This window comes from Lithobates pipiens, unplaced genomic scaffold (genome assembly GCF_037356315.1).
Source record: "Lithobates pipiens isolate NorthernLeopardFrog02 unplaced genomic scaffold, aLitPip1_a1.2 Scaffold_8, whole genome shotgun sequence".
Taxonomy (NCBI): domain Eukaryota; kingdom Metazoa; phylum Chordata; class Amphibia; order Anura; family Ranidae; genus Lithobates; species Lithobates pipiens.
The window spans coordinates 201,301,589-201,328,164 of record NW_027507903.1 but is presented as its reverse complement, the minus strand read 5'-3'; the positions used below and the strand labels follow the sequence as shown (position 1 = coordinate 201,328,164).

The following is a 26,576-nucleotide window of genomic DNA, read 5'->3' as shown; positions in this document are numbered from 1 at the left end:
GGGATGATGAACCTGGAGGAAACAGAGGGCAATAGGACAGCAGAAGGGAGTGGAGCTGCAAAAGCAAGACTGGACCTACCAGTGCTTGGGGACAGCACACTATGCTGTGTATATTTGAAAAATATAGAAAGAGCCCCTAACCAGCTTGTATATAGTTCCACTTTAAGTACACAGAAAAGCAAAAACTGAAGTAAGAATCTGGCAATTAAAAATAGAAAAAAAGAAAAAAGAAAAAAATTACCACCTATATAAAGTTTATTTGTGTTGAAGGGTAGTTGAAATGGCTTGAAAATTGCCATTGTGTGTGAGGTCAGCATAAGTCTAGCCACATACGTAAAAGAGAAGTACAGCCAAAGCTTGTTTGGCTGAAGCCCACTGTCGGTTGACATCACAGAGCTGGTCCAGGCTTGGGAAGGATCACCCACACGCCTGGAGCCGCTGAGAGTCTGAGCCAGCCACTCCTGTCCCCTCCACAGCCCAGCACAGAGAGCGTGAGGGGGCAGAGCAAAGAGCCGGTGGCTAACAGTCACCAGCTCTCTGCTCGTGAAATTGTGAGAACCAAGCGATCTGCTATGTTTAATCGCTCAGTTCTCAGTGATAGAGCTGGCAGGGGACAGATGCAGCATTGGACCGATGCTGCATTCAGTTAGGCAAGTATGATTCACCAAAAAAAAAAGCACATTTCCTACTTCTCTTTTCAGCAATTTTGTTGCTTCTAATCAGCTTTTGTTATGAATATTTCCTGGTCTTTTTGAAAATTAGAATTATTGATAAAAGCTAACTCAAGTCCATCAAATTGTCACAAGAGCAAGGAATAAGGTTTATTTTTTTAAGTACACAATTTTAAACATGTTATGATCGAAATATGAAATATCTCATTACTGGCTTGTTTGTAAATAAGCTTCAGGGCTGGTATCCTTATCTGTAATTTACAACTTGTGTCACTGACCTAGAACAAGTGCATAGATGTCATGACAATATTTAATACAGTAATCAGAAATTACAAAAATTAAAATAAAAGCAGGAGATGAAATGTATAAAGTTGATGTAATAATTATTTTCTATCTTAACTGCTGACAATTATAGGTTTTAGTAAATGTGTGACTGCTTGAGGATCATATGTTGTGGATTGCTATAGTGTACAATAAAGTAAAAATTGAAATTGTGTCTTTTTTTGTGTGTGTACAACTCGGCCATGGGTAGCTGTAGCGTATATAGAGGGGAGACACATTATTAGATATACCAACAAGTGATCATAATTCACACTTTGTAAGATTCCAAAATTTACTTATCAACATTACTAAATCATTGTATTATTTTGGGTAACTAAGAGCACAAAAAAAACATGTACTTTGCCTATATTAGGTAACGTAGTATGTGCACATTTTAAGAGGCATTGTAAAAAATTTACCAAAGCTGGCCATCTGCCAGTAGGCTGAATGAAAAAACAAACAGATCCCTTAAGCCACACAAGTGAGGTGGATAGAGGATCCCGCCAGCCCCCACCACCGAGACATTGTATTCCAGCAGCCACTGAATAAGAAAAGCTTTCCAGCATGTCCCAACTGGAGGGGAGGGAGGGCTAACAATGAATGGGCAGTAGCTCCATGACACAGGAGAGCTAGAGCTTCTCTATCACATGACCAGACTAGACTGAAATAAGGTACACACAGGTCATTTTTTATCAGCACTAAACAACATACCACAGGGTAGGAGGAAGCGGTAAGCAGTGAGTTTAAGCATATTTATATATAGCCTTCCACTTTGGAGACATCTTGTAGGAACTATTCCACTTCATAGCTTTATGTTATCTGCAAACACAGATGCCCAATTGGACCTTTAATCCAAAAAAACAATAACCTTGTACAATAGGTTAAAAGTAATGGTCCCAAAATTAACTTTAGGGTAATTCCACAAAAAAAAAAATAGACCAGCATATTAACCATGAATCACTACTTTCTGCACCGGTCTTTAAGCCAATGTTATATCCATTGCAGAATGGAGTGTCTAAGCCTAAAACCCTTAATTTACACAGTAGCGGCCTGTGGGGAAGAGTGTCAAATGCAGTGCTAGTTCAAGTGTACTTCATCCACACACATCACTTTGTCTAATTTTTTGCTTGCGTTCTTAGGCCCCTGTGATATTGTCCTGAGTGTGTTGCTCCCTATTACTTTTAACTCCTATTTTTTCGTGAGTCAGGAGCCTGAGGATGTCTCAAGTCTTAGAGCAGTCCACAAGGAATGGTGGTAGTTCATCTGAGATACACTTTCCTCAGACAGAAAGGAGGTTTCTCTAGAACAGAGAGATATGCTGCTTGCATACACAGTCTCTTTATGCCATGACCAGAACCACTCTGTCAATATCAGGTGAAAAGAAAGACAAGAAAAAGCCTGGAGACTATAACCAAACACTCGTCGAAACAATACTCCTTTTGGGCCAAAAAAAATAAAAAAGAACAGTTTGTGAATTATGCTGTCAACTGTGGCAACATATTTGATATGCATAACAGACACATACAAAGATCAGGCAAAAAAGTGAATGTGTGGGGAGAACTGGATGTAGGAAAGCATATTCAAAGGCCAACTTTCATTTTGGATGACAATAAATAAATTGCACATTACATTTAGCAAATGGGAAAAAGGGGGGCTACCCCCTTTCTTGGATTACATCACAAGACAAAGGGGAGAGTTAATTCTTTAGACCAATGGGTTATGCTCCACCTCTAGGTGATTGGACACTGGCAAACAGCAGAGCTTGATTCGATCCTGTATAAACACACCCACTCTCAGAATTGCCTCAGTTTCACAATGAAACAAAAGGGAAAGAGGACCCATGTCCAGTGATCTACTCAAAGAAGTGTTGGGGTGTCCAAAAGCAATCCCATGAAGAGCAGGCAACAGCAAACAGCTTATGTATGAAATACCTCAAGAATGGGATTTTTAAGGCAATTATAGAAAATAGAGATTGTGTATATATTCATAAAAAGATTGAAAATGTATTGTTACAATTTAAATATGATAAAAACATTTTCCTCAAAGGGAAATCCAGGCAAAGAAACACACATGTACATGTATCATATTCAGATAGGCAAAAGGCGTATTTTCTGCAGACTTGAAAGATGATCAGTATTGAAGGAATGCTCTTTCCAATAATATAGTTGATATGCAAGTTTTGTATTTTTGAAAATGTTTCCCATGTTCCGTACTTACCCATTAGGATTGCAATATGTATTCATATTTTACTCTGCATTTTCATAAGTGGCATCAGTCCCTGAAGAAGATTATATTTTTATACATATATCGAAATGCATTGGATATTCCCACTACTCATCATTCATTTACTCTATGGATGGTACTTTATGTGTAGTGGGGTAATGCCATTTGTGATATTATCTGAAATTTGATACATGTAAATGTGTGTTTCTTTGCCATGAGGCTATAGCAGTAGACATCCTTAACGTCCACTGAGGCCAGTAATTTCCCACATGAATACAGGCAATCGCATACTGGAGAGATTCATATAGAACCTTTGAACATGTGGAAACATGTTCAAGCACTTTAGGTCCAGGATGGGCTGCTCATTGTCATTCAGCTTCGGCACCTTGAAAAGGTTAAAATAGTGACTAAAACCTTTCCGGTTTCAGAACAAGGGTAATGACCCCCCAGTAATGAAAGCACATCCAAAGGCAAGCATGGAAGATGCAAGACTTCAGCTTGTAGCCTTTGGAGACAATGTTTTAAACACAGACATGGGCGATATCTCAGGTAAAATGTTAACTGCAAAAGCTGTCAGATGTCCACCCCAATTTTAGAAGTGGGGGCAGAAGTGGGAATAATGTTTGTTACCTGCCTTAGCAAGCTTGGAGTTCCAAGATTTTTTTTATGAAAGAAGTCATCTGCTAAATCCTTCAAATTCCGAAAAGAACCCCTGCTGTCCTCGACAAAGGCAAAAGAGTACACCTTCCTCCCAGTATATTTTGTAGAAATGTATTCAAATCATTGTTAAAGAAGTGTTAAAAGGTATAAATACACAAGGTAGCTCCTGTGCTGACAGAGGCCTGGGCCACAAATCCTTAAGGACGTCTGTAAATAGTTTCAGTAACTTGGTAAAAGCAGCAAAGATTCTCTTTTGACACAAAGGTCCCTGAGGAAGGAGCTTTAGAATAAATGGATCAGAAACTGGATGCTGTATCAGAGCTGGGTATATCTACCAGAAGAAAAGTTGTAGCTCAAAAGAAAAAAAAAAAAATAACTGCACAAATTATGCTTACACTTAACAAGAGCAGCAATTAAAACAAAGCATCCAATCAAAGCATTTAAATATTTGTGTGGTCATCCACATCCTGTATTGCCAACTAATTGATTAAAAAGAGTATGTATTATTGTTATTATACATGATTTATTTAGCATCAACAGTTTACACAACGCTTTACAACGTAGAGGGGGGACAGCACAATTACAGCACAATACACAAGGGACAGGAGGGCCTTGCTCATAGAGCTTACATTCTAAAGGGAGGGGTGGTAGTACAAAACGTAACAGATGAGGGGAATGATTTGATGGGGGTGGCTCGGGGACACTGGGTGGGTGTGGGATAGGCTTCCCTGAATAAGTGAGTTTTTAGGGATCTCCTAAAGGTTGACAGGTTAGGGGCTGATCGGATATATCAGGATAGGGCGTTGCAGAGGTTGGAAGAGGCTCTGGAGAAGTCCTGAAGGTGAGCATGAGAGGAGGTAACAAGGGAGCTAGAGAGCAGGAGGTCCAGGGAGGAGTGGAGGGGACAATTTGGGCGATATCTGCAGATGCGGTTGGTGATGTAGCTGGGGGAGATTTTGTGGATGGCCTTGTATGTTGTGGTTAGCATTCTGAATTTTATACAGTGGGGTAGGGGTAGCCAATGAAGGGGTTGGCAGAGAGGGGCAGCAGTCACAGATTGGTTAGTGAGGTGTATTAGTCAAGCAGCAGCATTAATAATAGACTGAAGGGGGGATAGCCTGCGTAAGGGTAGGCCATTAAGGAGAGAGTTGCAGTAGTCAAGGCGGGAAATAAGGAGTGAATAAGTTGCTTTGTGGGGTCATTAGTCAGGAAGGGTCAAATTCTGGAGATGTTGCGGAGGTTAAGGCGGCAGGAATTAGCCAGTGATTGGATGTGGGGGCTGAAGGAGAGGTCAGAGTCAAGGATTACACCCAGCACCCTGGCACGTGTGGAGGGACCAATGGTTGTGCTGTTGATCTTAATGATGAAGTCATGGGGGTGGAGGACCAGGAAGGAGGAAATATAACAAGCTCAGTTTTAGAAAGATTGAGTAAGTGGTGACATCCATAGCGATATGTCATTCAGTAAGTTTGAAATCCATGAGGAGATAGAGGGGGTGAGAGTTGAGGAATGGAGAGATAGATCTTGGTGTCATGAGCATAGAATAGAGGTGGTATTGGAAGCCATGGGAGATTCTCAACTGGCCCAGGGAAGAGGTATAGAGCGAGAATAGGAGGGGCCCAAGGAAGGAGCCTTCAGATACCCCAACAGAGAGAGGAAGAGGAGCGGAGGAGATGGAGTTGTGACACTGAACGTGCGCTGAGATATCTAGGAGGAGAACCAGGATAAAGCAGAATCACAGAGGCCAAGGGAGTGTAGTTTGCTGAGATGGAGCAGGTGGTCAACTGTGCAGAAGGCAGCAGAGAGGTCTAAGATTATGAATATGGAGTAATGGCCATTGATTTTAGCAGTTACTAGGTCATTGGTGAGTTTTAGTGGGGAAGTTTCAGTGGAATGCTGTGGACAAAAGCCAGACTATAGGGGGTCGAAAAGGTTGTTGTCCGTGAGGTAAAGACTCATTTGGTCATGGACAAGGCGTTCGATGAGCTTGGAGGCAAATGAGAGCAGGGAGATGGGTCTTAAGTTATTCTAACAGGTGGAGTCTAGTGAAGGCTTTTTAAATATGGGGGTAACCAGTGCATGTTTGAAAGGAAAGGTGCCGGAGGAGAGGGAGAAGTTGAAGATGTGGGTTAGGGAGTTTAGGATAGAGTGGGAAGGTGGTTGCAGTAATTGTGAGGGGATAGGTGGGCCAGGGAGAGGAGTTTATCAACTTCATCGGTGGTAACTGGGCAGGAGGAGGAGAGTATTGAGTGTGTTGTTGGACCTGATATGTTGGGTAGGGGAGGAAGTTGAATACTGGATATCTCCTTGCGAATTGTGTCGATTTTGCTTTTGATGTAGCATGAGGTCAGAATGTGTTCCGTGTCAGTCGCTCACTAAGTATTAGGCTAGTTCACACCATTGTGAATTGGATGCAGGTTAACTGCATCCAATTCGCAATAGAGGGAGATTTTGACTGTCTCTCTATGGAGCTGGTTCACATATCTCCGCTGCGAATTTGCACATTTTGAGTTAAAATCGGAACTGAAATAGTGACACACAGGACCCCTGCTGGGAGCCGCATCAGTATTAGGTGTGAACCCAGCCTCAAAGTTAGAAGCAAACCTGATAATTAGTAGCCAGTAGCAATTGCCGTATGTCTATCATGATACTTTCACGTCATGCCATGTTTCATATCATGTTACTTTTATGATCGGTTCACACTGTCCCTATTGGGATTCAACTGGTGGGACCCCAAGTTGTGTGACATGTGAAATCCCATGTTAGTCAATGAGAGCTGTCTTAATTAGCACCACTAAAGTCACTCTGACTTCAGAAAAGGTTACTGTACTACTATCTGACTTGCGCCCATAGACTTTAATAGAAGTCGCCTCCAAGTCGGATCCTCATCTATATTGATGCAATTTTAATCTGATATTACAGGATGATTAAGCAGGCATTCCCTGAAAGTTGTTTCAAAGTCACTTCACTGTCACATCAAGTCCCATCAAGTAGTACTCAAGTTGCCCGCAAGTTGGCAGGCAGTAACCTGGCAAAGTTACGACATTCAGGTCATGGTAGTGTGAACCAAGCCTTAAAATCAGACTATTCAATGCTAGCAGTCAGAGTTAATTTGTTTACCTTTCCAATACAAATTTACTACATATTGAAGCAAAAACATTGCTAATACAAAAAAAACAAATAGCAAAATCATGGCATTACAATAACCATTTGTGGTGGTAAGATAAGATGATATGATGACCAGTGTAGTTTAATGAACATTTTTATTAGCCTTTTATCACTTTTATAGCCTAAATAAAGCTTAACTAAACTATTATGGAAACAGTAATCATTTAGGTATAAACTTTGATATATTGTGTATATGTGATATAGACGTATACATAAAATAGGATTTGTTCGTCATACTTACCTGTAAAATCCTTTTCTTTGCGTACATCATGGGACACAGTTAGGCTAATATTCATTACCTACTGGGTTATACTTAATCTCCAGGTGAATGGACACTAGTAGACCAAAGGTCTACCAGCCAGGAAGTGATCCCCTATATAACCCCTCCCATACAGGAAGTATTTCAGTTTTGTAGCAATCATTGAATACTCAAAAAGAAGGGAAGGACCTCTGTGTCCCATGATGTACTCAAAGAAAAGGATTTTACCGGTAAGTATGACGAAAAAATCCTATTTTCTTTTTTATACATCATGGGACAGAGAAAAAAAGGCAAAAAAATGTCCTGCTTTAAATGAAAGGCCAACACCACTTTTGGCAAAAAAGATGGAGCAATTCGTAAACACGACCCTGTCGTGGTGAAGGATCAATTATGGTTCCCTGCACGAAACAGCTGCCACCTTTGTCACCCTTCTAGCCAAGCTGATAGACATCAGGAAGGCTAGCTTGCGTGACAGCAAGTCTGATGGAATTTCCTTGAAAGGCTCAAATGGTTGTTTCTGTAACACAGACAGAGTCTGTCCCAAGGTGACAGAATGGGGGGGAAGGGAGTTGCCTCCTGCATAAAGGCCTTGCAAGGATACTGACAGGCCCGACACTTGACCTCTGATTGTACTGAAAGCCAATTTGATTTCCACAGCTGACTGTAGAAAAGAGAATTCTCCCAATCACGTATTTCCAAGGGTGACATTTTTTGGCTTCACACCAAGCAATTTAAGTCTTCCAGACCGTATGATAGATCGTCATAGGGACAGCTTTTCTAGCATTCACTAGGGTAGACACCACTGGTCCTGAGATGCCACGGTCCACTGTCAAATTTAGAGACTGTAAATAGTAGAGGTGCGCATCTTCACTGGCCTCACGATTCAATTACGATTATCATGTAAACGATTCAATTTGATTCGATTCCGTGATGCATCACAATTACTGTGCGCGGTTTTCTTAAAAAAAAAATCAAGTCAGGAGAACTTAATTTTCTTATTTTATATGTTCTTAAAAAAAAAAAAAAGACAACACTCCATGCATGCAGCAAAGTCTAATCACAGCAGACAACTTAGAGGAGTTCCCAAAAAATATATATACTACAGGAGATGGTCAGAGACTGCAGATATGATACAGGAGATGGTCAGAGACTGCAGACATAGTACAGGAGATGGTCAGAGACTGCAGACATAGTACAGGAGATGGTCAGAGACTGCAGACATAGTACAGGAGATGGTCAGAGACTGCAGTCATAGTACAGGAGATGGTCAGAGACTGCAGACATACTACAGCAGATGGTCAGAGACTGCAGACATACTACAGCAGATGGTCAGAGACTGCAGACATACTACAGCAGATGGTCAGAGACTGCAGACATAGTACAGGAGATGGTCAGAGACTGCAGACATGCTACAGCAGATGGTCAGAGACTGCAGACATACTACAGCAGATGGTCAGAGACTGCAGACATAGTACAGCAGATGGTCAGAGACTGCAGACATAGTACAGCAGATGGTCAGAGACTGCAGACATACTACAGCAGATGGTCAGAGACTGCAGACATAGTACAGCAGATGGTCAGAGACTGCAGACATAGTACAGCAGATGGTCAGAGACTGCAGACATAGTACAGCAGATGGTCAGAGACTGCAGACATAGTACAGCAGATGGTCAGAGACTGCAGACATAGTACAGCAGATGGTCAGAGACTGCAGACATAGTACAGCAGATGGTCAGAGACTGCAGACATAGTACAGCAGATGGTCAGAGACTGCAGACACGGTACAGGAGATGATCGGAGACTGCAGACACGGTACAGGAGATGATTGGAGACTGCAGACACGGTACAGGAGATGATCGGAGACTGCAGACACAGTACAGGAGATCATCAGAGACTGCAGACATAATACAGGAGATGATCAGAGATTGCAGACATGATACACCAAGTAGCCAGCGCTAGGTCCTAATGCGCTGTTGCCATGGAGACAGAGACCAGTGCTATCAAATTTCGGTGCCAGGAAAGCAACCCTGGTTGTTCACCCCACTGCTCCACTGTCTGAGGATTCCCACATACACCTGGAATGTGTAGATGGGGGAATTGGATCATATTTTTTTTCCAGTGTAATGAAAAAAAAAGTGATCAATATATGGACTGCATAAGTGGCTTAGTGGTAAGTGGATCTTGGAATAACAGAGCCGGGGAGGGAGACAGATAGAGGAGAGAAAGGGACAGTTCAGTTATCAATGTGTAATGAAAAATGCAGAGCTCACTGATTGAGGGAGGAGGCTGGAAGGTCTCACAGCTTGGAATGTGTAGCTGCTGACTGCTACTGTTCATATCTCCCGCGCACACCCCCTCTCTCCTCTTCACAGCTGTACATCGGGATAGGAGAGTGGGTGGGCCAGGCAGACACAGGGAAAGAGAGGAGGAGGGGCAGATGTATGCGGTACATTGGTCCGTTGCTGGGAGGGGAGTGAACTTCGCTGGGCTGTGCGTGAGACGAGTGTCAGAGACACTCCACTCAGCTGCAGCCACCAGCCTCTAAATGTACACACTGATCATCCTGTCCTACGGACGGGAAAAATCAGTCTGTTTTTTCATTAACTGTCACAAGGATAATGGGAGGCTGGAAACACTGCATTGTCCCTCCCACAGTGCAGGACACGACAGACAGCTACAGTGATCTGTCTCACAGCTCCGAGGGGCTCTGCGCCTGCCGATGGGGAGATGAGAGGGCTGTCCACAGCTCCAAATCTCGAGGAGGGGGGAGAGCCTGGGTGGGGGCAGCATGCTGAGGCTACATCATTGACGGGGAAAGGCTCAGCCAGCCGAGCGGTGGCTTGTCATGACCGACAAAGACACTGCTGTGCGGGGACCGGGGAGGAGCCAAAATTACGTCATACATAATTGATTCTCCTGGCTAACCGCATCGATGCTGAATCGGGAAGGACAAAATGGCGATGCATCGATGCAGCGATCATTTTCAACACCCCTAGTAAATAGGACCTTGAGACAGTAGATAGGGGCAACGTGGATGCATCCATGGCCCATCTATTGTAAGTCTCACAATCTCTGGGAACCAGGGCCTTCTGGGCCAGGCTGGTGCCACCAGAATGACTGGAACACCCTCTCTCTCCGAATTCTGCGCAACAAATGTGGAAGGAGAGGGATCAGAGGGAAAGCATAAGGGAAAGCCAGGGAGTATTGGCTCCATGGAACTACCAGAGCATCTGCTCCGAATGCCAGAGAATCTTTTGTTCGGGACACAAACTGATGTAGCTTGTTGTTGAATCTGGTCGACCTCTGGCCATCCCCGACATTGGCAAATTTCCTGGAACACAACTGGGTGTAGGGACCATTTCCCCGGGCAGATTTGCTGGTGGCTGAGATAATCTGCCTTCCAGTTCTCTACTCCCGGGATATGGACTGTCGATAAAATTGGCACATGTTCCTATCCCGAGGCTAGTATGTGGTTCACCTCTTTCAGCGTTTAAAGACTCCTGGTACCATCTTAGTGGTTTATATAGGCTACTGCAGTGGCATTGTCGGACTGAACCCTAATAGGGTAGCCCTGAAGCTCCACCGTCATACTGCCTGTATTTACAGGACGTTGACGGGCAGGATCTGTTCTGTCCTTGACCATTACCCTTGAGCAGTGAGCCCTTCTAGGGTCGCTCCCCAGACTGAGAGACTGGCATTTGTAGTCAGTACTCTCCCAGTTACTGAGAGAAAGGGTCTTCCCTTTCGCAGGTTCTGATCCTGCAACCACCAGTTTAGGCTTAAGTGTGCCCAAGGATATAAGAACATTGGATAATCCAGGGATTGTCCTCCCCTGTTCCAAGCCGATAAGATGTCTTGTTGTAGAGGCCTGGAATGGAACTGGGCATAGGGCACCGCCTCGAAGGATACCATCCTCCCTAGAAGATGCATACAGAGCTGGAGGGTTGTCTGGTGCCCCTTATCCGACGCACCCGATCCTTCAGCGCACAGATCCTTGCAGTTGGTAAGAATACTCTTGCCTGGACTGTTATCTAGACCTAAATACTTTAGCCTTTGAGCTAGTCTCAAGGTTGACTTTTCTGCATTTGTGATCCAGCCTAAGCTTTCCAAATACCTCACTGTGCCTGTTATGCCTTGTTCTAGACCCTGTAGTGAGTGATCTCTGAGCAAGAGGTCGTCCAGATACCAGAGTACCAAGATCCCTTGGGCCCTTAAAAGACCTAGTACTGGTCCTGGGACCTTTGTGAACACCAGGCGAGCTGTAGCAAGCCCGAAGGGGAAGGCCACAAACTGAAAATGACATTCCTCTACTGCAAATCACAGGAACCTCCGATGCGGCTGAAAGATAGGTATGTGTAAATTTGCATCCTTTATATCGATGGAGGCTAGAAAGTCTCCCATTTGGACTGAGCATACAGACTCCATCTGAAAGTACTGGATCAGTAGACACTGGTTCAGGGATCTTAGGTCCAAAATGGGCCTCGAGTCCCTGTTTGGTTTTTGAACCGTAAACATGTTTGAGTAAAACCCGGTTGCCTTTTTCGGATACAGAAACCTCTACAATCACTCCTTGATGCACTAAATGATGTGGTGCCTGAAGCAATAAGTCTCTTTTTGGAGGATATGAGGGAATGCGGGATCCTAAAAACCCCCCTCAACTCAAATTTATGACCCAGGGCCTTTTTCTGGCCCTGGCCTTGTGGCTTGCCCCTGGCCCTAGTGCCCTTTGGGCAGAGGAACTGCCTTGGCACTGAGACATTCGAGGAAGCAGTCCCTGAGGTTTTCAACGAGGGAAGCCTGGTGCTTTTCTTCACAGGAAGTAGAGAACTCCCCCCTCTGGAAATCTTTTGGATAAATGTGTCCAATCACCAAATAAACATTCCCCATGAAAGGGGAAACCTGCCAATAACTTCTTACAGGGAAGCTCGGCTGACCAGTTCTTAACCACTACAATACAGGGCACTTTCGCCCCCTTCCTTCCCAGCCCAATTTTCAGCTTTCATCACTCTCACACTTTCAATGACAATTGCGCAGTCATGCTACACTGTACCCAAATGAAATTTTTATCATTTTGTTCGCACAAAAAGAGCTTTATTTTGGTGGTATTTATTCACGACTCCGTTTTTTATTTTTTGCGATATAAGCGCAAAAAAAGCAGAAATTTGGAAAAAAAACAATATTTTCTTTTTTCTATTTTAAAAGAAATCCAATAAAATCTAATTTTGTCATAAATTTAAGCCAAAATGTATTCTGCTATATGTTTTTGGTAAAAAAAATCAGTTAAGTGTATAATAATTGGTTTGTGTGATCACAGACATATGTACGCAAATGATCATGTACAGATGTGTGCAGGTGATCACGTACATATGTGTGCAGATAATCATTGGAACATGTGATTTTAGTGGTACATATGTGGGGGACATGTGTTTTTTTTATTTGGGGACATGTGTGTTTTGGGGACATGTGTGGTGACATGTGTATTGTGGTGACGTGTGTGTTTACACTGTGTGGTGATTTGTGTTTACACTAGACTGGTGATCAGTTAGTAAAAAGCTGTAAAAACAGCTCATACTCACTGATCACCAGCTGGCGGCAGCGATCTGCTCTCCTCTCCTCAGCGATGACTTCTGTGTGGGGAGAGGAGTAGACGATTGCCTAGAAACCGGCTGTTTGTTTACATCACATGACGGCCGTGATTGGACACGGCCGTCATGTGATTAGGAGGGCCAATCACAGAGCCCTCCTGCCGATCCGAGATGCGCCGGGTCCAGGGGACACGAGCCCATCGGGATTGCGCCGCTGCGCGGGCCAGCGCGCTCGATCCCCCTCCTACTGAAGGATGTTCCTGAACGTCCTATCAGAACTAGATGGCTCCCACCCGGCCATATATGTGAATTGGCCGGGTGGGAATTGGTTAAGACACAAACGTCTGCGCATATGTACAGACAAGAGAGACAAACGAGAAACCTGCTGTATTGAATCCTTTAAGGAGTCAACAGCAAAACAGCGCTTGAGGAATATCGGCCTTATTTTTCAGGCAGATCATCCTCCCAGGTTGGGCCTGGCAGGCCGTCTGATTTGATCCTTTACAGACTGGCAGATACCAATTGCTGCAACAGCAGCCCTGTGTGTAATCTACCGGACAAGTTCTTGCTTAAGAAAAAGACTACTGCATCTATGGCTGGCATGCTCCACTTCTTAAATAACTTCTCATCCATGGGATATAAAAGGGAGAACCTGTTAGGAGGAACAAAAATCCTGTCAGGATGTTCCCAATCAGCATACACCACCTGTTCAAACAGAGGGTGTAAAAGGAAACCCTGTGTGACCTGAAGAGGCCTCAGGGATCCCAAAGAGGACCGGGGGACTCAGTAACCTCTGCAAGAGGCAGCTTAAAGGCAGAACCAACCATTTCGGTAAGAGTGAGAATCATAAGCCCTGCAATTGAGAGGCAAACACCAACTGGATATCTTCTTGTCCAGATTGCTCAGCAGCAGACTCATCTGCCAGACCATCCACAGAATCCCAAACTTTTATCTCTTCCCCATCCTCAACCCATTCCTGCTCCAGTCTAAGACACTCCAGGGAGGGGGATATGTCACGCTTCTTGCTACACTGTGGGATGGAAGCAATCATGTCAGCAATCCTGAGCTCTAACCCGGCTAGGGCCGAGGACATTTCATCCTTGATGATAGAGGATAAAGCAGCAGCATTGACTGTAGGCACAATACTACATAGGCGCAGTGGCTCAGATTGCCTGGAAGCCTCTGGTCCTTCAGGGGATACAACACTAGGGATACGACTAGGTTTATCAGGAACTACTGATGACATAGGTGTGCCCTTCCCTGTAGTGCTAGTCAAACTCCTCTTTTTTTTAAACATTTAATAACTACAAAAAGAGTACCTGGGTGTAGTATTAAAGCACCTCAGAAGGGAGACCCTTTAATTGGGCTCACCAAGCCTCTATGCAACAACCCTGCTAATCACCTTTAGCCTGCCAAGCAACACCTGGTGACTCACGTGACCCGGGTAAGGAGAAATGAACCGCTGTAAATGCCTGGTTCAGAGCCTGTTCCGAGTCCCATAGCTGCCTTCTGGAAGCACTGCATAGTTGGCATACACAGCTTAAATAAGCTAGGTGTGCGTCGGAACGTTTTGTGCGTGCACAGTACCAGTAAATGGGCATGGCTGTATTCATGTGTGATGCAAATCTTTGTGCGCCAAGATAAAGGCTAAGGCACATGTGCGGCAAAGCCATGTGCACCATGGCCTTAAACTGCTGAGCCCAGCAGTGCTCTTGTGAACGCACATGCACGACGGTGAACCAAGGCGAATTGGCGCACCGCCGTGCACCATCATACAGGTAAAAAACAGCCAGACACAAAAAGATACATTTTACAAACCCCCCCCAGCTAGCCCAAAACTTCTCAGTATGGTGACTGCACACAGGTGTCCAGCCTCTAGCTAGCTTGCCTGATTGTTACAATCACTGGGACACCCAAGAATAATTAAAGGGGTTTCACTTACCCGTCCAGGAGCAGGGCAGCTTAGAAACTAAGAGCCCAACCTTCACCCTTCACAGCGGGTTCCTGTTACTTGAGGACCTTAAAAGGACTGGTACCCTTTTCATGTTTAGGTTCCACTCCATTGGACCTGTACAGCACCCTGTAGGAATGCCTTAGCGCTGTAGTGTCCAGGATTCCACTTTGCAGGGTCCAGCGACCGGAGGCTGCATTACAGGCAAAACCTTTCAGGATCTCAAGTCTTCTTTGCGAGGCTCGGGTACCATTTATCTAAGCATATAAAGCCTGTGTCAAATGGATCCGATCAGTCAATCCCTTGATTCATTTAAGAACAGTTTGTTGAACTAGAGATCTGGAGCTCAGAGAGCTCAAACACCCGTGCCATCCACCTTGCAAACACTGGTAAAAAAAAAAAAACGGAAGTACTTCCTGTATGGGAGGGGTTCACTTCCTGTCTAAAGACCTTTGGTCTACCAGTGTCCATTCACCTAGAGATGAATTATAACCCGGTAGGTAATGAATATTAGCCTGTGTCCCATGATGTGTAAATAAATAAAAAGATACTTATGCCTAAGGAAAATCAGCTTAACATTATATAAATATCTGACCTTCAATTTTGGCATATTCTGTAAGTCGGGTGTAATTGATCAAGGCAGCTTTTTCAAGGCATCTTCTTATAACTTTCTTGACCTCTTCAGGGGGTATAGGTGTTGCAATATCTTTCATCAAAACCTGAAGGAGAATTAAGACATTTTTCAAAAAAATAACTGCAATGCCATAATTTAAAGGGCGACTATAGTGTTATTTAGCTATATATGTAAATTTGACCAGCTTACAGAATGACTTTACAAAAAGAAAAAAAAAAAGGAATTTAGTAATTAACTACCAGGCGGTCCTGGGTTTAACAGGCTCAATCACGCCCAATGTTTGGCACAATAAAGCCACAGTTTTTGTCATGGAACAATGAGCATGCCATAATTTCGCCTCAATATCCCCCAGATCTGCCTCCGCATGGCCTTTTCTTTCTATAGGTGGCCTGAAAGAAGCAGATAAGGAGCTGTTGCACTTTTGAATATGAGGGAAATATACTTCTGATTGCTAAAGCCCAGTTTTTTTCTTGTTCAATCATTTTTATTGAGTTATAAAAAGTTTAACAGAGATATGGGGGTAAACAAAGCCAGAGTTAACATAGTGCCTTGAAAAAGTATTCATAGCCCTTGAAATTGTCCAAATTTTGTCATGTTACAACCAAAAAGTGCAATGTATTTTATTGGGATTTTATGTGATAGACCAATACAAAGTGGAAGATTATTGTGAAGAGGAAGGAAATGATAAATGTTTTTCCAAATTTTTACAAATAGATATGTGAAAAGTGTGGAGTGCATTTGTATTCAACCCCCCCCCCCCCCCCCCCCCGAGTCAATACTTTGTAGACCCACCTTTCGCTGAAATTACAGCTGCAAGTCTTTTGAGGATGTCTCTACCAGCTTTGCACATAAAGAGTGTGACATTTTTGCCCATTCTTCTTTGCAAATTAGCCAAACTCTATCAGATTGGATGAAGAGCAGCTGTGATCAGCAATTTTCAGGTCTTGCCACAGATTTTCAATTGGAAAACCTTGTAAGGTGAACTTACACAGGTCCCCCTCCTCGCCCTCCCCCCACAGTCCCGCTGACCTGCACCACAGCAATCTCTGGTTCTAAGCCCCGGTATATCCGTGCCTGGAGTTTGGGGATTAGAAATCCCGAACTGAATGTCCAAAATGTCCCTTGGTCAGCGCCATCACATGGGCAGCTTCCACCAATCAGCATCCACAAAGCCTGTCCTGTCAGCTATAGAGACTCGTGGCTACAGAGATTTTATCCTGGCGCGGATATACCGGGGGTTAGAACCGGAGATTGCTGTGGTCCAGGTCAGCGGGAATGGGGGGCGAGGAGGGGGACCTGTGTAAGTTCATCTTACAGAGTTTTTCCAATTGAAAATCTGTGGCAAGACTTGAAAATTGCTGATCACAGCTGCTCTTCAACCAATCTGACAGAGCTTGAGCTAATTTGCAAAGAAGAATGGGCAAAAATGTCACTCTTTATTTGCAAAGCTGGTAGAGACATGGTGAACTTACACTTTAACCACTACACGTCACTTCCCTGGAAGTATGCACTGATCACACTGAACAGCACCTCTGCGACGCTACCAAAGCTCACAATACCATAGTGGACATTCAGGATGATCAAGCTGCGACCATACACATGCGTCACCTATAAGTTGCAGATTTGGAGGACCGCTATAGTTGTAACATTAAAGTAAGGGGGGTCCCCAAATCTCTTTCTGCATCTGAGATAGTACCCTACTTGCACCAATTGTTCCGTAAACTGAATCAATCACCAACCTTAAATGATATGCTCATTGATAGAGCTCACAGGATCCACAAGCAGCAACATCTACCAGAATCTCTTCCCAGAGAAATCTTAGCATGGGTCCACTTTTTTCATACTAAAGATATCATGAGAGTGGCGAGATCTATGCACTTCTTCCCAGAACCCTTCACCAAGATTTTGCTGTATAATGATATCTCGGCAGCCAATCCTTCCTCCAAAATCTCCAACCCCTGGGAATATGCCTTACCATGCACCATTCCTCCTGTAGGAAGCGCTCATCTCAGGCTGGAAATAACTTTTATATATCTTAGTAGCAGTGGAGGAGTAGTTGCAATTTTTATTTTCCTTTCTCCATTGTTGTTGTGTGCAGAGCACCCCTCTCTATTCTACTCGTGCCCTTCACTACCTACAGTTACAGTTATATTTGATTAACTTGTCTGTTTTAAGTGTACACATAATTTTGTATCATGTAGCTCTGTCCAGAGATCTCGTGCCCCAGAGCTCTCTGCTCAGACCAAATCTACATATAAGACCTATTGTACGGCAGTAATACTCTTTTCTTTTCTCCTTCTTGCTATTTGAGCTGAGGGACGACCATCATCAGTACCATACAGACATCCTCAGTGCCATACCCAAATGTCCCTCAAAATTGTCTCCCTAAATGCCAAGGACCTTAACAGTCCCTTTAAACTTTCCCGACTCTGGCGCAAAACAATCTCTCACAAAGCAGATATCCTATGTGTTCAGGAGATGCACTTAAGAAACCAAATCACCTGAAAGCTCTTAAAAGGTCTTCTCAACCTGTTTTAATGCACGAGCTGACAAAAAAGCCAGGGGGTCATTTATTCATTTCAGTTACTTATATAGCGCCATCAATTTACGCAGCTCTTTACATATACATGGTCATGATAGAAGTTCGCTCCTCAATTTCTCTCTCTCACCCAGGTTGAACAGGGCCCCTCGGGCAGATACCAGATTTTGTCTGCCTCCAACAATCATCCTCTCACAATTGTCAACATATATGCCCCCAATTCTCACCAGAGACCTTTCTTTAAATCCCTACTACAAAAATGACAGCACTATCCCAGAGGCCAAATTGTGATATGCAGCGACTTTAATGAAATCGTAGATCCCAAACTTGATTCTTCTAATCACAAACGCAAAAAATACACAGCTCTTTCCTCCCTTATCTCCCTTGAAGATCTCTATGACCTCTAGAGGTGTCAACAAGATACAGAGAGGGACTATTTCTTCTACTCGCATACTCAAAGATCCTACTCCAGGATAGATCTGTTTCTGACCGCCAAGGTCTTCCTACAAAAAATAGGATTTTCGACTTACCATAAAATCCATTTCTCTGAGTTCATTGACAAACACAGCCTTCTTTATTTAGAACCATAGGGTTATATCGTCCCCTACAGAAGTAGGACACTAGGCAGAAAAGAGACTTGGCTACGCCCATGGGCAGCTCTAGGTGATATACACCCCCCTCTCTGCTATAGGCCTTCAGTTATGTAACAAGCAGTATCTGAAGTATTAAAACTCCTTAGAGGGGCGGTGCTGTGTCTGCCAATGAACTCAAAGAAATGGATTTTACAGTAAGTCAAAAATCCTATTTTCTCATTCGTTCATTGACAGACACAGCCTTCTTTATTCAGAACCATAGGTATGTCTCAAAGCAGTGCCAAACACGAGTGGTGGGGCAGTCAACAAAAAAAACAGGTCAACCATACAACCTGGGGTCCAGAAAAAACAACTGGAGGCCAACCTAAACAGCAAGAAAACTCCTTCATGATGGAAAAAACCCTCTAGACCATAGCCTGCAGAACCTTGTGGCCAAAAGAAGCATCTGCAGATGCCAGCACATCCACCTTATAACATTTTGTGAAAGTGTGTACCAACTACCAGGTGGCCGCCTTGCCAACTTGCATTACTGACGCCTGATGGAAGGCCTAGGAGGCACTCAGTGCCCGAGTCGAGTGCAACTTCACTAGGAAGGGAGGAAGACGTTCCTTGATAAAATAGGCCTGAGTCACCATCTGCATGATCCATCTAGAAATGGTTGCCGAGGAAGAAGATAGCCCCTTCTTTGGTCAATCCGTGATCACAAAGTCTGACCTTCGAAAATACTCAGTGGCCGCCAAATACATACTGACAACCTGTACCACATCTAAGGTGTGCAAGGCAAATTCCCTCAGATGTTGCAGCCTGGGACACAGAGAAGGCAACACAATGTCTTCATTTAAATGGAAATCAGAGACAACCTTTGGAAGTAAAAAACTACGAGGAAAAAACACCACCTTGTCCCCATGATTCACCAAGTAGGGTGTGCGACAGGATAGCGCCAACTCTGACACCCTGCGAGCAGAAGCAATAGCCACCTTCTGTGATCGCTAGAGTAGGGTAATTTCTCTAATATTTTAAAACTGAGGCTTCTGTAGAACCTAAAGTGCAAGATTCAAGTCCCACGGTAGCAAGGGAGATCGCACTTGTTGCACTCCCTGAATGAAGGTACGCACCAGGGAATGCGAAGCCAGGGAGCGTTGAAAGAAAACCACTAAGGCCGACACCTGGCCCTTGACAGTACTCAAAGCCAAATTTTTTTCAACGCCCCTCTGAAGAAAATCCAAGTCACCGAAAAGAAACGTGGGTGAAACCCCACTGACTCACACCATGAAATGTACACTTTACACGACCAATAATATACCTTCCTGGAAGCAGACTTTCTAGCTTTGAGCAGCGTCAGAATCACTGACACAGATAAGCCCTTATCCTTTAACACCTGGCTTTCAATAGCCAGGCCATTAAAGCCAGCTACGGTAAAGTAGGGTGGAAGATCGGTCCTTGGGATAACAGATTCTCCCTGAGAGGCAGTCACCAGGGGACGTCTGTGACCGGACGTACCAGGGCCGATGAGGCCAGTCCGGGGCCACTAGAAGGACCGGAATTATTTCGGCCTCAATCCTGCACAACAGCCGCGGCAGAAGCTTGAGAGGAGGAAAGGTGTAGATCAGACGATACTGGCCCCACAGAGGGTCCTGAGCGTCTGAGGTGCCCGCCAGAGGGTCCCGAGACCTGGCCACAAACCTCTGCACCTTCCTGTTGCTTCGGGATACCATCAGATCTACCTCTGGAAATACCCAGCATAGACAGATCTGTTGAAATACCTCCTGATGGAGGGACCACTCCCTTTGGTCCAATACTTGATGACTGAGGTAATCTGCCTGCCAGTTGTCCACCCCCGGAATATGAACAGCGGAGATGGCCGGGACGAAACTCTCTGCTCACCTTAGAATTCACGCTACTTCCAGGCTGGCCAACACAATCCTTGTTCCTCCCTGGTGGTTGACATAGGCCACCGCTGTGGCATTGTCTGACTGGATCTGTATCGGGAGCCCCTGAAGTCGATCCATTCAATAATCCAGAGTTTGATCACCCCAAGTTCCAAGATGTTGATAGGTAGCCTAGATTCCTCCAGCGTCCAGTGACCCTGAGCCGAGCTCAGGCTCAGGACTCCTCCCCACCCGGATAGGCTGACATCGGTGGTGACCACCGTCCAGTACAGCGGGAGAAAGGATTTTTCCTGCTGAAAAGCCAGGGAACGCAGCCACCAGATCAGGAATCCTTTGGTTCCTTGACTTAGTCAAAGCTGACTGTCTGGAGATTCAGAACATTTGTCCCATTTCAATAAGATCTCCCTTTAACTCCCCCTTGAATATAGACACCATCAGGCCCAGTATCTGCATGCAAGCCCGCAGAGAGACCCACCTGCTGGATAGCAGCAAGCGGGCTGCCACCTGTAATTTCTGGAGTTTGTCCAGCGGAAGGACCACTCTGACCCAAGCAAAATCCAGAGTCAGACCCAGATAAACCAATTTCCAAACTGGAATCAACACCCCTCAGGGCCGCTGAGGACTCTTACAGCAGGTGGTCTTCCTGGTAGCCCAGAAAAGTAATTCCCTGCTGGCGCAGCAGCGCCAGAACCGGGGCCAACACTTTGGTGAAGACTCAAGGAGCGGAGGCAAGACCAAAGGGTAACACCGCAAACTGATAATGCTCCTCTCCCACAGCAAAGTGGAGGAACCGCTTGTGCTATGCACAAATCAGAATGTGCAGGTGACCTCCTTGATGTCGATGGAGGCTAAAAAGTCCCCCTGATAAAGAGATGCCACCACGGGAGCGAATGGACTCAATTCTGAACTTCTGCACCCGCAAATAGTGGTTCAGGGCCTTGAGGTCCAGAATCAGATGTACCGTACCCTCTTTTTTGGGGATTGTAAATAGGTTTGAATAAAAGCCCTGGAAATGTTCTGACACCGGAACTGGGACGATCACCCCTTGGAACAACAGGCCTTGCACCGCACCCCGGAGAGCTAACAAGCGGTCCAAAGACAGATGCAGATTAGATGTAAAAAATCTGCTTGGAGACAAGTCTGGAACTCGATCTTGTAACCAGACAGAATCACTTCATGGACCCACTTGTAGTTTATCAGAGAAGTGCACGGGCCTGGAAACCAGCGAAGATGTCGCTCTACCTCTTCATCTCGAAGGAGCCTTATCTGGGGGTCTGGAGAAGCCTGCTCTCAGTTTGCCTGACCAGGCCACTTGGGACCTCCCGAGGGGGGCTTGAAAGACTGAGCCTTTGTCAGTGGACCCTGAGGGACAAAAAAAACTGTGTGCAGAGAAGGAAGGGCCACGCATGCGACTTGGCTCCTTGTTTGACTGTGGAAGTAAAGTACTCTTCCTTCCTGTGACACTCTTAATATCCAGAGTGGCCTCAATCGCCTTGAAAATACAGATCAGCTAGGGCCTTTTTATTTTATTTTTTTTAGAGGCCTGGTGTGCAGTCCAACACTTCAGCCACAATACCGTCTGTCCACTAATTCTGTGAAGGCAGGAGAAAACTGGTCACCTTCCAGGTCACGGCGCAACAGCTTCGCCCATTCTGTCAGCGTTTGCGACATCAACAATACCCAAAACCGGCCAAAGCACTGAAACCGCAATAGAGAACATAGTGCGGCTCAGAGACACTGCCTTCCCGTCAGCCGGGTCTTTAAAGGCTGAAGAGTCATAGCGATTTTGTTCAACCTTGAAACCGAGGGATCCACCACAGGTGGAGTTGTCCATTTTTTCAGCTGACTCTCCTCAAAGGGATAACGCACAGAGAAACACTTTGGGATCACAAAGGGGCATTTTGGACACTCCCATTCTTTACAGACGAACTCGTCAAAAAAGGACTGGTAAGGTAACACTTTTTTCTGTGTGAGACGGCTTGTGTGACCGGCACCTTCACCGCAGCTGCATCCTTCATTTTAAAAATATCCCACACAGAAGCAATCAGTGCATCCACCAGTGCTTTCTCATCCTCACTGTCTGAAAGATTTAGGAGCGCGGCCGCAGACCCCGCTGGGTGGGCCCCGTCCACAGCAGCCGAATCAGATTCATGATCTGAAAAGACAGATGAAGCAGGGGAAGGCGGGGGACGCTTCTTGCTTGTCTGCCGCCCAAGAGCCACCTCCACCTGGGACACAAAGGACTCCAGGGCTGCCATCAGTGCGTCAGATGACTGGGATCCAGAGGGATCTGCAGCCTCTGACAGGGGGTCAGGTGGGGAAACATGCACCTGAGACGCCATAGGAGAGAAAAAAAAGAGCCCCACACCAAGAGTGACCACTACAATGGGACACACCCCCCACCGGTAGTGGTAATGGACCACCAGGACACCCCACAGCAGAGAGAGGAGGGATCCCCCAGACTCACCACCCCACCAGCATAGCGCTTGCTGCCTCAGATGTAGACCTGCATGCACGTGGCGTCTAAGGGGATTGAAAACACAGGAGTCAGAGCCGGGTTAAAAGGAGGAGCTTCCACCTGCCAAAAAAACACCGCCCTGGGCTACACAGTAATGGCCGCCGTTGCCTGAGCCAAAGTCCACCATATCATGTCAACTGGTAAGCACAGCACCTAGGCGGCATGCACCCCTCCCTACCAGTACTCAACCCCACCTCCCAGGACCCACCATAGGCACACTACCCCATATGGAGGGGGAAGGGGGGTTACCAAGGGACCTCCAGGGCCAGGACAAGAGGGTGCAGGGATTGAGGGGGACATTTACTCACCATACCAAGACCAAGTGGGCACCACTCCAGACAGAACCTCCTACCCACCCAAGTGGGGGCTGTCGGCCATGAGGGACGATGCAACTCAAGCCGAGACCAGGTTGTATGCAACCTCACAAGGCTTTTAACTCGCAAGGCCAGCCCCCGTCCAGTGGGGCAATGTCATGGCTGACCTAGCGCACAGCTGTGGTCTGCACGCACTCGCTGGCCAGACTGGGGTGACCACTGGATCGAATGTCCAACCTGTCCAGCACGGGAGTTGATTGTTTTTTTCATGGATTTCTCCAGTGAGATCTACAAACTAAAAAAGGAACATTGCCAGGACAAGAGATCCCAGCAGGGAGCTAGGTCCTTATTCCTGAACTAGGCAGAAAAAAAACTGAAGGCCTATATCAGAGAGGGGGGTGTATATCACCTAGGACTGCCCATGGGTACAGCTAAGTCTTTTTTCTGCCTAGTGTCCTATTCCTGTAGGGGGCGATATAACCCTATGGTTCTGAATAAAGAAGGCTGTGTCTGTCAAAGAACAAATGAGAAATCACAACATCCACCATAGGTACTATTAAATGGTCTGACCACGCTCCAGTATCCATCACTACCTCCCCTACTATCCCCCGCCATACTATGTGGTGACTCTATACCTCTCTTCTCAGCACTATGGAAACTTAGGACAGGTCCGTTCAGAGATTGAGGCATTCTTTTCTTCCAATGTGGTCTGTCTCTAACCCACTAACCCTATAGAATACCCATAAGGATGTTGTCATACAAGGAGTAACCCTATGGTATACCCATAAGGCTGTCAATACAAGGAGTATATTTGAAATTGGGCACCCAGGAAAAGAAATAAACATACCCTCACTAGTGATTCCTTTTTATAACGCATCAAAGCACTTGAATATTTAAACAAACCTAACCCCCTCCCAATCTACTGCCACAGAGCTTAGCAAATTGAGAAACAACCTCTGCTCTTACCTGCAAAAGACGACTGCACCTTACCTGGTATTCCCAGGGAAATGGGGGAGGGAGATTCCTAGCCCAATATAAAAGCAGAGCCGCCCAAGCCAAAATCCCATTTCTCAATGAAATGCGACACAAGGTAACCAACCTGAAGGACATTGCCGTTTTAGCTCCTATTTCAAACTCTATAACCTTGCTCTACCGCCCTCCGAGCCTCAGCCTACCCTCCAACTACAGTTCTTTCTATTCCCCCTCCAACTCCCTCCCATCTACCCAGAGCAACTAGAATTCCAACTATTTTCCCACCAAGAGATTACTGAAGCCATCAATTCTCTCCTGTCCGATAAAGCCCCAGGACCAGACGGTTTTGTTAACGACTATTATAAAACCTACGCAGCCCAAATCACACCTCATCTATGTAATGCCTTCAACAATTTCCTAGCTATTGGAGAGACCCTGCTCGTATCACTGGATGCCGTAATAGTAACCATTCACAAACCAGGTAAACCTTCTCATAATCCTGGCAGCTACTGACACATCTCTAAACACAGATCTTAAACTGTACGGCAAATTATTAGCTACCCGCCTTGCGACTTATATGCCTACACTCATACACCCTGATCAGGTAAGCTTCATCCCTAACCAGCAAGCCTCAGATGGAAATCGCAGGTTCTTAGGACCTTATCCACTGGGAAGAGCATCAAACACTTTCTCTGCTAACCTCGCTAAAGGCAGAGAAGGTGCTTGACAGAGTTCACTGGCAATACCTCAAATTGGTACTTCAAAAATGTGGCATACATGGCCCCTTCCTTCACGCTTAGTTCTATATTCCTCCCCCAGTCCTTGCTTCAGGTATGCTATCCACTCTCTTCCCGATAATATCTGCGCTCATAATCAAACTTTTAGCCTAAACTATATGTTCTCACCCCCATATTACTGGCCTACCTGTTACTCAAGACTCCCATAAAATTGGCCTCTATGCTGATGACACAATCTGGCTCAACGACCCACTGAATTCCTTATCCCCGCTATGCAATCTATTAGACCACTTTAGTCAACTATCCATGTATAAATTAAATCACTATATCACTAAATCAGCTGTGTTGGGTATATCCCTCTCCCCGTGTCTTAAATCAGCCATAACCAAGCCCCCCCCCCCTTTCTTCTCGTGGCCCCTTAACGCAGACAGGACATATTTGGGCATTCATTTGACTTCTCCTTCTGCTATGATCTTTTGTACCAACTTCACAATTATGTCAGAAACTTCAGGACGTTTCTAAAAAGGTCCTCCTGGTCAGAGCATCTTGGGCAGGCCGATTAGCCCTCTCCTTTTTTTTAGAACTCTTCCCCTCACAATTCTACACTCTGACCTCACCAAACTGCAACAACGCCTCAACAATTTCATCTGAGCATCACACAAACCCTGCATAAAAGCAGCCCTCCTCAACATCCCGAGAGCATATGCCGGTTTCCAATCTTAAAACATACCACAAAGCGATGATCCTGGACCAGGCGAAAAACTGGTGGTCCTGGCCTCTGACTCAACCTTGGCACCAAAAACCAATCGAAGCTGCAGCACTTGGGCCCCACTTCTTTCTGCCAACCATTAACGCAACCATATCATTGAAGAAAGCTATACATCAAGTCTCAAAGAGAATTAACCCCCACGCTCTAGCCCAACTTCCACTTTCGGCTCTGCAACTCTTCTCTGGACCTCCCCTTACAAAAATGGATTTCTGCAGGTATTGAAACACTGGGGTATCTATATGACCAACATCCGCTTCGAACCTTACAACACATCTGAGAACTGTATAACATCCAATAAAGACTTCTTTATTTACCTGAGAATTTGTCACATCTTATTTCAACATCCTCTCCTGTTCCTCTAACCAGAGACATAATCACCCTTTTCAACTCGACCCCCAACAAGACCTACTCGCAAGACCAAAGATGGAGGAGAAAACAATGGCTATGACCCACTGGGAATCTACCCTGGCAATTCAGACATCCCCCTCCTTATGGTATCGAACATTTTGTCCCTCATCCACGTTCTCCAGAAACATCACCCATTGGGAAACAATGATAAAAATCTTCCATCGGTGGTATTATACCCCTGTAAAATTAGCTCACATACTACCAACTTAATCCAGGGAGTGCTGGAGAAAACGTTCTATGTATGGTCACATCTTCTACATATGGTGAGCACTTCCTATCATTACCCAATTTTGGAGACATTTCCAACCTCAGTAAAAAAAAAAAACTTACCAAGGTCTCTAATGTATTAGCCCCACAGATGGCTC

General features: G+C 45.3%; 1 protein-coding gene across 13 annotated transcripts in view; it reads right to left on the bottom strand.

Annotated features, from left to right (window-relative positions):
* The window catches only part of CADPS2 (calcium dependent secretion activator 2), an 852,012-nt gene that overhangs the window by 294,763 nt on the left and 530,673 nt on the right, over window positions 1-26,576 (bottom strand). For all 13 annotated transcript variants that reach the window (XM_077471987.1, XM_077471989.1, XM_077471994.1 and 10 more), the window contains one exon: window positions 15,434-15,557. In XM_077471987.1, coding sequence (XP_077328113.1) covers window positions 15,434-15,557 — 124 coding nt within the window. The remainder of the gene's footprint in view (window positions 1-15,433; window positions 15,558-26,576) is intronic.